Source organism: Bufo gargarizans, chromosome 1 (assembly GCF_014858855.1).
Source record: "Bufo gargarizans isolate SCDJY-AF-19 chromosome 1, ASM1485885v1, whole genome shotgun sequence".
Lineage (NCBI taxonomy): Eukaryota > Metazoa > Chordata > Amphibia > Anura > Bufonidae > Bufo > Bufo gargarizans.
In genome coordinates this window covers 136,552,929-136,566,479 of record NC_058080.1, presented here as the reverse complement: position 1 = coordinate 136,566,479, position 13,551 = coordinate 136,552,929, and the positions used below count along the sequence as shown (strand labels likewise).

General features: G+C 42.7%; 1 protein-coding gene across 2 annotated transcripts in view; it reads left to right on the top strand.

The window, feature by feature from the left end:
* Nucleotides 1–9,582, top strand: part of COMMD8 (COMM domain containing 8) — a 47,590-nt gene extending 38,008 nt beyond the window's left edge. For both annotated transcript variants that reach the window (XM_044292675.1, XM_044292666.1), the window contains exons 4-5: nt 1,538–1,693; nt 9,208–9,582. In XM_044292675.1, the coding sequence (XP_044148610.1) occupies nt 1,538–1,693; nt 9,208–9,228 (177 nt within the window). In that variant the 3' untranslated portion in view covers nt 9,229–9,582. The remainder of the gene's footprint in view (nt 1–1,537; nt 1,694–9,207) is intronic.
* The last annotated feature ends 3,969 nt before the right edge of the window (nt 9,583–13,551 follow it).

Here is a 13,551-nt window from a genome sequence, read left to right as displayed (position 1 = left end):
ATCCCATCTTCACCAGCCCCTCTATAAAAAAATTTTTTAAAAAAAAGACAGCCATGTAACTAGATAACATTTGCTCACGTGGTTGACAGAGTGGTCTTCCTGAGAAGTGCAGATTCTAACTGCGCATGCATCGGCTTCTCTGACAGAGCGGATGAGAGTTAGAACAGCAGTACTCCAAGGCTTCTGGCCAACCCATTGGTGCTCCGTCCAACTAATTTGCGTAATAATAAAAATGATGTGCTGATATCTCGGCAACAGTGCAAGCTAGAAAAATAACTAAGGTATTAATTTAATCAGCATACTCAACCCTACCAGGCAATATGCCTGGTTTAATAGGGTTAATCATTCTGACAAGTGCTCTTTAAGCATTTGGGTATATTGACCAGCAAGAATGGTGCAGTCTGCAGCAATGTTTTTGCTGTCAAAAATGCTTCAACACCAATAGAAACCATTAAAGTCAATGGCCTTGATTTATAACTCCTTCACTCCAGAATTCTGGCATCAAAAAGTTGCAAAATAGGGCCTTTGCGACTTTTTGCACTTGCTTGTGCAAAAAATTTGACTTTTTGAATTATACACCCCTCACTTGTGATGTGGGGGTGGTTAGCTATGTTCAGGAGTTTCACTCCAGATTTATCGTTGCGACTTTGTCGCAATCTCACTCCAGAAGGAGGGTGCAGTAGGAAAAGGAGGATCTTTTCTAGACAAATGTATCAAACATGAGACATTTGATAAATGTGGCATAAGGTAAGCCTCTCATGATAAATTCCCCCCATAGGTCTTTTATTGTCCGTTTGGATTTGTTGGAAGCTGTAGTGCTAATGTGAACAGTGCTTGTTTTTACCATAAACCCATGAGTCAGGCTGCTGCAATGCATCTCAGTGTGGTTGACCTAAAGCAGGAGGAAAGAGAACATGTGTGATACTTATGGGTGATATTGTTAACATGACACCTTTTTGGATGTTTTACTTTTGCTTAGCCCAGCCATGTATTACACGGGTAGCCAGTTTTAAAGGGGTTGTCTGAGATTTTGATATTGAGAAGCTTCCCTCAGGATAAGTCATCAGCGTTTGATCAGTGAAAGGGGCTGAGCTGCAATACCAAGCGCAGCGTCTATACAATAGTCGGCGATGTGCTTGGTAAGCTGTGAGGGGGCCGCAGCTGATCCGCAGGGGTTCCAGAAGTCTGATCCCCACCAGCGAGACATTGATGACCTGTCCTGAGGTTAGGCCATCAATATCAAAATCTCAGACAACCCCTTTAATAGAGAAATTCTATGTTTAAGGAGATGATCCCTTTTATAGGGGTTGTCTCACCTCTGAATTTGCACCAAAGCCCCCTTAATTAGTGCAGAGCGCTGCTCCAGCTCTTGCAGATTGAGTGGAGCCATGTACTAGTAGATGTTTTCCCTGCCCCATCCCGCACATTTCTCATACCTACATTTTTACCATCTGCACATGAGCAGCTTCACCATATTTTTATGCTTTTTAACAAATCTTCATAGATCTGAGTATTTTTCCTGGCTTTCGCCCCTCAGCTTGCTATGTCCAGTGATAAGCTGTCTACATTGCAAATGCCGCTGGTGAATCTCGACCTGGATATTGTAGAAAATGGAGCAATTGCACCCGCCTCCATTGAGATGACTAAAGAAGAGCTGCAGAATCTTATCAATTCTCTTGAGGCAGCGAACAAGGTACGTGGTCGCCTTTTATCTCTCCTATTATCCCGGATCACCTTTCTTCCCCCAGAATATGTGCTCTGGATGCTGCCGAACGTATGAGGTGACAGCTGGGTGATTTATTTGGCCCGGATTTCCTGAAAGTGCTACCTTTTTATACAAATGTAATACTGGAAATTAGAGGTGATAACTGGAACATCTTACCTCTTTATACTGGAATATAGCAGAGTATTACGTGTGGGGGCTAGCACTTTCCTTCTGCATGATTTATAGGGAGGCAAAAAAAAAAAAGGCTCCTTATATATTCAGTTAGTGAATTACTTTTCCATAGAATCTCCCACCTACAGAACGTCAGGATGGTGGTCAGATCTGTGTCTGAGAATAAAGAATATTATCATTGTGGTTTCAGGAAAAACTGTGAATAGGACATTTAAATGTAATACCTGTAATGGTGTCAGCGAGATTTAATTTTGCACCTTTGATCACTTTGGCTATAAAATCAGCAAATGTAAGAACTAGCATCTTTGGGAGTAGCTCTGGAATTAGCTGCGTCCATTGTGTAGTGGTAACATTCACAGCGAGTCAAAAACCAGTTCTAATAGATGGCGCTGTATCGTTTCTGCGCTGGAACTACTTCCGAATCAGTGGAAAACCTCCGTAAAGGGGCTGTGCAGCAGTACAATATCGATGACCTAGTCTTAGGAGTGGGACGAGGAGTTGTATATGCAGTTTGTGTGGAGGTAATTTAGATGCAGAAGCAGTGCTTGGACAAGCGCCACTACCGCTTCAAACAGCTGAACGGCAAGGGTGACGGGAGTCGGACCCCGCCGATCTGGTATTGATGACGTATCCTGAGGACAGGTCATCAGTATTGTAGCGCTGCACAACCCCATTGACGGTTTGTAGTTTTCTTTTTAAACATTTTTGTGGATTTAAAAAAATTATGCACTTTGCTGATTCTTTCGTCTGGGTTACAACATTTTAGTTTTCCTCGTCACAAAAAGTGAACTTACCCCACTGCCCTGGATAAAAATGGTGCCCAGGTGGTAATTATATTCTGAGACTGGGATTTTCTTCCAGTGACTAAAACTTTTGCTGCCCTTACAGTTGCAAGAAAAAGTATGTGAACCCTTTGGAATGGTATGGATTTCTGCACAAATTGGTCATAAAATGTGATCTGATCTTCATCTAAGTCACAACAATAGACAATCACAGTCTGCTTAAACTAATAACACACAAAGAATTAAACGTTACTATGTTTTTATTGAACACACCATGTAAACAGTCACAGTGCAGGTGGAAAAAGTATGTGAACCCTTGGATTTAATAACTGGTTGAACCTCCTTTGGCAACAATAACTTCAACCAAACGTTTCCTGTAGTTGCAGATCAGACGTGCACAACGGTCAGGAGTAATTCTTGACCATTCCTCTTTACAGAACTGTTTCAGTTCAGCAATATTCCTTGGATATCTGGTGTGACTCGCTTTCTTGAGGTCATGCCACAGCATCTCAATCGGGTTGAGGTCAGGACTCTGACTGGGCCACTCCAGAAGGCGTATTTTCTTCTGTTTAAGCCATTCTGTTGTTGATTTACTTCTGTGCTTTGGGTCGTTGTCCTGTTGCAACACCCATCTTCTGTTGAACTTCAGCTGGTGGCCAGATGGCCTTAAAGGGAACCTGTCACCGGGATTTTGTGTATAGAGCTGAGGACATGGGTTGCTAGATGGCCACTAGCACATCCGCAATATCCAGTCCCCATAGCTCTGTGTGCTTTTATTGTGTAAAAAAACATTTGATACATATGCAAATTAACCTGAGATGAGTCCTGTGCGTGACTCATCTCAGGGACAGGACTCATCTCAGGTTAATTTGCATATGTATCAAATCTTTTTTTTTACACAATAAAAGCACACAGAGCTATGGGGACTGGGTATTGCGGATGTGCTAGTGGCCATCTAGCAACCCATGTCCTCAGCTCTATACACAAAATCCCGGTGACGGGTTCCCTTTAAGTTCTGCTGTAAAATGTCTTGATAAACTTGGGAATTCATTTTTCCTTCCATGATAGCAATCCGTCCAGGCCCTGACGCAGCAAAGCAGCCCCAAACCATGATGCCCCCACCACCATACTTCACAGTTTGGATTAGGTTTTGATGTTGGTGTGCTGTGCCTCCACACATAGTGTTGTGTGTTTCTTACAAACAACTCAACTTTGGTTTCATCTGTCTACAGAATATTTTGCCAGTACTGCTGTGGAACATCCAGGTGCTCTTGTGCAAACTGTAAACGTGCAGCAATGTTTTTTTTGGACAGCAGTGGCTTCCTCTGTGGTATCCTTCCATGAAATCCATTCTTGTTTAGCGTTTTACGTATCGTAGATTTGCTAACAGGGATGTTAGCATATGCCAGAGACTTTTGTAAGTCTTTAGCTGACACTCTAGGATTCTTCTTCACCTCATTGAGCAGTCTGCACTGTGCTCATGCAGTCATCTTTATAGGATGGCCACTCCTAGGGAGAGTAACAGCAGTGCTAAACTTTCTCCAGTTATAGACAATTTGTCTTACCGTGGACTGATGAACAGCAAGGCTTTTCTGCGAGGCATCATTCACATCAGGCAATGCTTCTTGTGAAAAGCAAACCGCAGAACTGGTGTGTGTTCTTTATAGGGCAGGGCAGCTGTAACCAACACCTCCAATCTCATCTCATTGATTGGACTCCAGTTGACACCTCACTCCAATTAGCTCTCGGAGATGTCATTAGTCTAGGGGTTCACATACATTTTCCACCTGCACTGTGAATGTTTACATGGTGTGTTCAATAAAAACATGGTAACATTTAATTCTTTGTGTGTTATTAGTTTAAGCAGACTGTGATTGTCTATTGTTGTGACTTAGATGAAGATCAGATCACATTTTATGACCCATTTGTGCCTAAATCCATATCATTCCAAAGGTTTCACATACTTTTTCTTGCAACTGTAATGTTTTTCACAGCTTACCAAGCACAGCGCCATCTATAGTACAGCAGCTGTACTTGGTACTGCAGCTCAGCCCCATTACTTGAGACACTGAGCTGCACCTAGGCCATGTGACCGATGATTGTGACGGTACTGGAAGAGGCCGCAGTCTCTTCAATCAGCTTATCAGTGGAATGCTGGGTGTTGGACCGCCACCAATCAGATACTGTCAGCAGATTTGTCCCTATGACACCAGCTGACCTGTTACATGTGCACTTGGCAGCTGAAGGCATCTGTGTTAGTCCCATGTTCATATGTGCCCGCATTGCTGAGAAAAATGAGGTTTTAATATATGCAAATGAGCCACTAGGAGCAACGGGGGCATAGCCATTGCTCCTAGAGGCTCAGCTCTGTCTGCAACTACCCTATCCTCTCCACTTTGACAGGGCCAGGCAGTGTAAAAGTGATCACACCTGGCTCTATCAAAGTGGAGAGGGTGCAGAGAGCAGAGCCTCCAGGTGTAATGGACACACCCCTGTTGCTCCCAGAGGCTCACTTGCATATATTAAAACTTACTTTTTCTTAGCAATCTGAACACATATGAACTTGGGACTAACACAGATGCCTTCAGCTGCCAAATGCACTCAGCCAGTTTCGTAGGTGCAAATCTATTGACAGATGCCCCTTTAAACACCTCAGACAACCCTTTTAACTGAATGCCTACAAGGGTAAGTATCATAACCAAATATGGATTGAACCTTAAAATTGCTTACTGATATTCTTTTATTAAAAGATTGGAAAGTAGGAATACTGTTAGCTGCTTATGTAATCCATGTGATAAAGTGCAGGTGGTGCCATTTTCAGTAGATGACTCTCCTCTACTCGGTGGCACCAAGTGCTTGTGAGATCTTTTTTTGCATTTTGTGTGTTACTGTGAGCTGGTAAATGGATAAACCTCATCCTCCACTCCTCAATGATCCATTCCTGCTTTACATGGGTTAACATAAAAAAATATATAATAGTTTCACAATACCCTCTATATGTTATATAAAGGGGTTTTCTAGCAGTTTGATATTGATGGCGTATCCTCAGGATAGGTTGTCGATATCTGATTGTGGGGACTCATGGCACCCCCACCCATTCAGCTGTTTGAAGAGGATAAGGGGCCCTAGTGAACGCTGCGATGTCATTGTTCATTGGTTACATGTTGCAGGTTCTGAGCTGCAGCGCTGTACTATACAATGCTCAGCGATGTGCTTGGTAAGCTGTGTAGAGGCCGTGGTGACACTGAAATTTTTACCCCCTCTGAACACTCGCCCGTCCAGGCTCTAACTAAACACAAAGTTTCTGACTCACCTAAGTCACAGTTCACACCCTGTGAACCCATGCGGCTTTGTCAGCCAATGTCCCACGGCCTCCTGGCTGTACCGATTCCAGTATGCCCACTGTCTACAGTTCAGTGTTTCTTGTGGGGGATTGGGGCTTAGTAGTCCGCCTGACTATGGCCCTGCGACCCTCCCAGGCGTCGCTGCGTCGCCCAACTCCAGGCTATCTCCCAGCCTTTTGGTCCCTCAGCCTTGCCCAGCTGAGACCACACAGAGCCTCCAGGCCTCTGTCCACAGGTAACATACTCCCCCCTTGCTGACACCCTGGGAGGTGCTTTATGCCAGCTTGATTACATCCAGCTGGTCTCACCTGTGGTGGAATAGGGGTATGGACCGCACTATCCACCCCTTCCATGCCTCTACCCTGCGTGAGACCTGTCACTGTCTCACTATATACAGGTCCTTTAAAAAAAAAATAGCATATTGTGATAAAGTTCATTATTTTCTGTAATGTACTGATAAACATTAGACTTTCATATATTTTAGATTCATTACACACCAACTGAAGTAGTTCAAGCCTTTTATTGTTTTAATATTGATGATTTTGGCATACAGCTCATGAAAACCCAAAATTCCTATGTAAAAAAATTAGCATATCATGAAAAGGTTCTCTAAACGAGCTATTAACCTAATCATCTGAATCAACTAATTAACTCTAAACACCTGCAAAAGATTCCTGAGGCTTTTAAAAACTCCCAGCCTGGTTCATTACTCAAAACCGCAATCATGGGTAAGACTGCCGACCTGACTGCTGTCCAGAAGGCCATCATTGACACCCTCAAGCAAGAGGGTAAGACACAGAAAGAAATTTCTGAACGAATAGGCTGTTCCCAGAGTGCTGTATCAAGGCACCTCAGTGGGAAGTCTGTGGGAAGGAAAAAGTGTGGCAGAAAACGCTGCACAACGAGAAGAGGTGACCGGACCCTGAGGAAGATTGTGGAGAAGGACTGATTCCAGACCTTGGGGGACCTGTGGAAGCAGTGGACTGAGTCTGGAGTAGAAACATCCAGAACCACCGTGTACAGGCGTGTGCAGGAAATGGGCTACAGGTGCCGCATTCCCCAGGTCAAGCCACTTTTGAACCAGAAACAGCGGCAGAAGCGCCTGACCTGGGCTACAGAGAAGCAGCACTGGACTGTTGCTCAGTGGTCCAAAGTACTTTTTTCGGATGAAAGCAAATTTTGCATGTCATTCGGAAATCAAGGTGCCAGAGTCTGGAGGAAGACTGGGGAGAGGGAAATGCCAAAATGCCTGAAGTCCAGTGTCAAGTACCCACAGTCAGTGATGGTCTGGGGTGCCATGTCAGCTGCTGGTGTTGGTCCACTGTGTTTTATCAAGGGCACGGTCAATGCAGCTAGCTATCAGGAGATTTTGGAGCACTTCATGCTTCCATCTGCTGAAAAGCTTTATGGAGATGAAGATTTCATTTTTCAGCACGACCTGGCACCTGCTCACACTGCCAAAACCACTGGTAAATGGTTTACTGACCATGGTATTACTGTGCTCAATTGGCCTGCCAACTCTCCTGACCTGAACCCCATAGAGAATCTGTGGGATATTGGGAAGAGAAAGTTGAGAGACGCAAGACCCAACACTCTGGATGAGCTTAAGGCCGCTATCGAAGCATCCTGGGCCTCCATAACACCTCAGCAGTGCCACAGGCTGATTGCCTCCATGCCACGCCGCATTGAAGCAGTCATTTCTGCAAAAGGATTCCCGACCAAGTATTGAGTGCAGAACTGAACATCATTATTTGAAGGTTGACTTTTTTTGTATTAAAAACACTTTTCTTTTATTGGTCGGATGAAATATGCTAATTTTTTTAGATAGGAATTTTGGGTTTTCATGAGCTGTATGCCAAAATCATCAATATTAAAACAATAAAAGGCTTGAACTACTTCAGTTGGTGTGTAATGAATCTAAAATATATGAAAGTCTGTTTATCAGTACATTACAGAAAATAATGACCTTTATCACAATATGCAATTTTTTTTTTAGAAGGACCTATATATATCTATATAATATATATATATACATACATACACACTTATAGTGCTGAACCACTCTCTCCTCCCTGCCAGCTTTCTTCTTCTACAGTAATTGCAGCATTGAAGTGTCCGTATAGCACATGTGACTGTTGCAGCCAATCACTGACCTTAGCAGTCTCATGCTGAATGATGATTAGGCTAGTGATTGGCTGCAGTGGTCATGTGCAGCATGCAGCATGCAGCCAAAACATTACAGCAAAGCTGGAACGTAAGTGAGGAGAGGATAAGCGGCACCCCGGAACGGATTCTAGACTGTAATTTTATTTTTATTTTTTTCACTGTCCCTGCCAGCTTAAAGGCTATGTATACCTTTGGAGGCAAATTTATTTTATGATTGCATTTTACTCATTTTGGGCTAAAAATCATGTTTTCAGTTAGTCTTTATTAAAAAAATTGAGCCGTTCTGTCACAAAGTGTTAACTGTCTATAGCTGTGTGAATCGTACTTTTTACTTTCACTTTGTGCCGGTCATCTAATAACCCTTATCTCTAATTTACTAGGAGGTCATTAATACATACTTAAGGGCTCATGCACACGACCGTATGTATTTTGCGGTTCGCAAAAAATACGGATGACGTCCATGTGCATTCCGTATTTTGCGGAACGGAACACCTGGCCCTTCATAGAACAGTGCTATCCTTGTCCGTAATGCGGACAATAATAGGATATTTTCTATTTTGTTGTGGAAATGAAATACGGGCATACGGAAACGGAATGCACACAGAGTAACTTCTGTTTTTTTTTGAGGACCCATTTTTTTGTGAATGATTCCGCATACGGTCCCCCCAAAAAACGGAACAGATACAGAAAGAAAATATGTTCGTGTGCATGAGCCCAAAGCCACATTCTTATCAGTAAAGTAAGAACTGAGCTATAATGAGCGTTTATAATGTCAGAGAGCAGAGATGAGGAGCCCGTCAGATTAGCTGGCTAATGGAGCATACATAAAATTCAAATCCTTCTATTAGAGAATCTCAGCCCTGTACAGAAAAAAGGGCTCCATATTTGTAATAAAGACCAATTAAAAAAAAATTGTTTTTAGCACAAAATGAGTACAGTGCAGTAGTAAAGCCTTTAAGGAAGAAAAACTCAAAACTGTCCTTTTAACAATAAAACAATCTACTTTTCTTGTCGGCAGGTTGTCCTTCAGCTGAAATGATGAAGAGTTGGATGATTAGGTTTTCCACCAACTGTACGCTGCGGAGCTGCTGAACCTTGAGTAATTGAAGTCAACCATTACCAGACTGGCTTCAGTAGGCATGGCAATGACATTTGAATGACTGTGCTATTCTGCATCGGTGCCCCAGCATCCTCACTATGGAAGAACGGGTGTGGGGAGATCTGCTCTTCGTATTGCAGTATTGTACATGACCCTTCTTTATAATTTTTGGTATAGAAACTGTACATACAGTACATAGCACAACCTTGTAGGTAGGATTGTTTTGTAAAGTTAATTTCCCATTATGTATTATACTGTATGTGAGAGTGAAATAATAAAAAGTGCTTTCTAGCATTTCATGTGGCCGTGCTTTGTATTCTCAAGGTAAAAGAACAAAAAATGTATACATTTTTTTAAGGTTTTGAAATGAAACTTGGATTTGTAGCCTGTTTATTAGGAATGAATTATTTTGCTACCATTACAGACATTTAAAGGGAACCTGTCATGTGGATATTTGATTGTATATAATTAGTTAGATTATAATCATTAACTACTAAAAAGTGCCTTAGATGTATTCACTTACTGGTGTGACAGATGGTTACCTCATAATATACACACAAAGATGCCGCATGTTAATGAGCTGATTTGAGTCCAGCGTGATGTTAGTGAGTCCAGTGTTTTTTTAATTCAGCAGCAGGTACGCGGGGAGAGTCAGGAGCTCATGAATATTCAGGACTCATCATTATGAGCTGGAGCTTTTCAATACAAGATGTTGGCAGATTGACTGGGTCAATTAAAGAAAGTGACCCAGCATTTTGCTAAGAGAATCAGTCACTTATTTATGTTGCCCTTAGTTAGGACACCATAAAACTGGTGACAGGTTCCCTTTAAGGAGAACCAGTCCCCATTAAAATGCAGCAGGCAGATTGTTATAGACCAGGGGGAGCTAAGCAGATTGATATATAGTTTTGTGGGAAAAGATTCAGTAAAATGTGTATTACATTCCTTAAAATTCCTGCTCATTCCGGGATTTGAAGTCAAGGAGGCGGTCCTATCAGTGATTGACAGCTATCTCTGTATACACAGTCATAGATGGAAGGCTGTCAATCACTGATAGGACCGACCCCTTGACTTCAAAGCCCAGAATAAGCTGGAATTTAACTTAAAATACTGCTTTCCCATAAGACTATTCATCAATCTGCTCAGCTCTTCCTGCTCTATAACATGCTGCCTGCAGCTCAGACACAATAATCGCTTTAACATGACAGTTTCCCTTTAAATCATTTGTGCTTTAAGGGGAAGGCACGCATAAAACCACTCGATATTAACCACTAATTTAAAGACTATGTACACTAGGGATGAGCGACGCGAGTTTCGGATCCTATATCCGAAGTCGCTCAAAACCTCGGTTTAATGCTGTACGGAGATCCGTCTCAATACAACATTAAAGTGTATGGTCTCTGAAGAGGCAAAGTGAATTATTTATTTGATTTTGTAAACTGAAAAAAATAAAATAAAAAAAAACCATTTTAAAACCAGTCAGGACCGAAGACAAGGCCATACATTTTAATACTGTACAGAGACGGATCTTCATAAAGCATTAAACCGAAGTTATGAGCGAAGTGACTTTGGATCTAGGATCTGAAGCTTGCCTTGCATATCTCTAATGTACACCTTTGTAACCATAATGTGTAATACTCTAAGGGGACGCTCAGAAGGTGGCTTTTTGAGCCAAAAGCCGCCCCGCCGATGGCCGCGTCCTCTCTACCTCCCATACTTCCCAATGGGAGGCATCACTTAGGATCAGGGAGCAGTCACTTAAAGCTGCAGCCGCACCGAGAAAGGACATGTGGTGACGTCACATGATCGTACTGGGAAAGTCAGGTCCTTCTGCCTCCTATGAGGAGTGAGTCTTACTGCAAGTGTCTGTGGTGAGTTGAGTATTTTATTTTTTTTCAGCTCCAGCAGAATGGAGGGCACAGTTGGGGATTGTATTCATATTGGGGGCATTAGTCATACTAGGGACCACTATTGGGGGCACGATTTGGGGGTATTACTCATACTGGGGGCACTGCGAGGTCCATTTGATGTCCAGGGGACACTCTGGGGGGCACTATGTACACTGAGGACACTGCAGAGTGTGGGATGTTAAAAAAAAACAAAGCCAATGAAATGTATTGACTTTTAACTGCCATAAAAAAACGGATGCAAAACAGCTGTTAAAGGGTTTCTGTCATCATAAATTACGTTATGTAGCTGACTGATATTAGCGATGGGCTAATGTCAGCAGTACATAACAGTGGGCTTTCTAAGTCTCTGCCTGCCGCCGTTTTCTCAAAATAAACACTTTTAAAATATGCTAATGGTACTCTAAGTGCTATGAGGGCATTGCTTCAGCACCTAGAGGCGCCGTCTTCTCACCCTTTGGCACGCCCATGTCCAGTTGATTGATGTTTTAGTTCTCCTTTGTGCCCAGTTTACTATTCGGCGCAGTGAGTAAAGGACGCGCTCCTGCTGCCGGCCACTCACTGCGCAGGCGCCGGTCCGTTTAGTATTCGGCACAGTGAGTGAAGGACGTGCTCGGAGCGCGCCCTTAACTCACTGTGCCTGGGCCGAATACTAAACAGGACGGTGCCTGCGCAGTGAGTGAGGCCGGCAGCAGGAGCGCGTTCTTCACTCACTGCGCCGAATAGTAAGCGGGACGGCGCAGGCACGAGATTTACTGGATGAAAAGACTTAGAAAGCCCACTGTTATGTACTGCTGCCATTAGCCCATCACTAATGTCAGTCAGCTACATAACGTAATTTATGATGACAGAAACCCTTTAAAAATTGATACACTGCCAGAAAATGGATGCACGCACTGCTGCAGAATGGCCCAAAAAAACATTCTGTCCGATTTTTAAAGTCCGTTTTTTTTGTTCACTGTCATGTTAATGTACCCTTATAGATGTATTGTTAGTTGCTACGGCTAGCCCTACAAAGGAACCCTACAGCTAGGATATGATGTGTGGGCCAACTTCTGCATTTGTCATTAAATGGACCCCAATGAGGGGAGAATAATGTCGGTCTCTCAGAGAGAGATCTTTAGTTTTCACCATCCCCTTTCTTTTCTGACTGTGACGAGACAGAAGACAGTAGCACATTATTATGTCCCAATTTACTAAGCTGAAAGCCAATAGTTGGCTATTACCTGCAGCTGTTATGAGCAGAGATTTAAAATGCCACCAGGGTCACTACAATGGAAAATTGTGTGCGGTCTTTGTATTGTCTCTAATAGCATTCCAATTATAAATGTGTCAGAACGATTAAATTGAATGATTAAATGGCTAAGTGCATAGCATATGTTCAATAAATGTTAAATTAACTCAAATGTCATTGTGTGTAAAATGCCAATCAAATTCTAAAAAGTATTCACTGGGATATTAGTCATTAGCACTGTCAAAGCACGTCTCAGGCTGTGATTCCTTTTTCTCCCAGAGTTATCTGTTTACAAGACATTTCAAAGAAAACTACATTCCTGAAACGTGACAAAATAATTTCCGTCTGTCCACAGCCATGTGTCTTTGTAAATGCCTTTTAATGGTCTGAAAAAAGTGAGAAAACAACAGTAAGGGCAATTTCACATGAGAATTTTTAGTCTGGGAAACCCACTGACGGGGGTATTTCCCAGACTGAACACCTCTCCTCTGACGTATCATATGATTTATCATGCTGCAGGTCCACTGAACTGTGATCATCGCATTATGTCAGTACAGTGCAGAGGACCTGCAGTCAGGCAGGAACACACAGCACCATAAATCATATGATGCAGTAAGTTCACGTCAGAGGAGCGGTGTTCATTCTGGGAAATACACCCGTCACACAGAGCGTGTTTTCCGGACTGAATACTTGTGTGAAATTGGCTTTGGATGTTTGTTATATTTCCCATTATGAAAACATATTTGCAGTGTTGTACATCTATTGTAATCATCCACAACAATCTCTCCCCCATAGTAGTATATTAGGGGATGATTGGACAGCGTCAGAGCGGGCAAGACAGAGAAGTGAAGTGCCTGCAAATAATGTGTCATAATTTATGGGGGGTGCAGGAACATAAAAATACTGGCATACTTAGGGGACTGGAGGCATTTACATACGTAAGGTTTTGTGTTTCTTTTAAGGGAACCCGCCCTCAACTTTGTTACCCTTTTATGCATTGATAGACGTGCCTATTATAGGCTAAAAGTAAGTGGTTTTCAAAAACCTGCATCATAATCACTGCAGCCCAGGTCTGGAAGAGTCATGGATATATCGGAAGAGTCCTGATGAGTCATGGTCTCC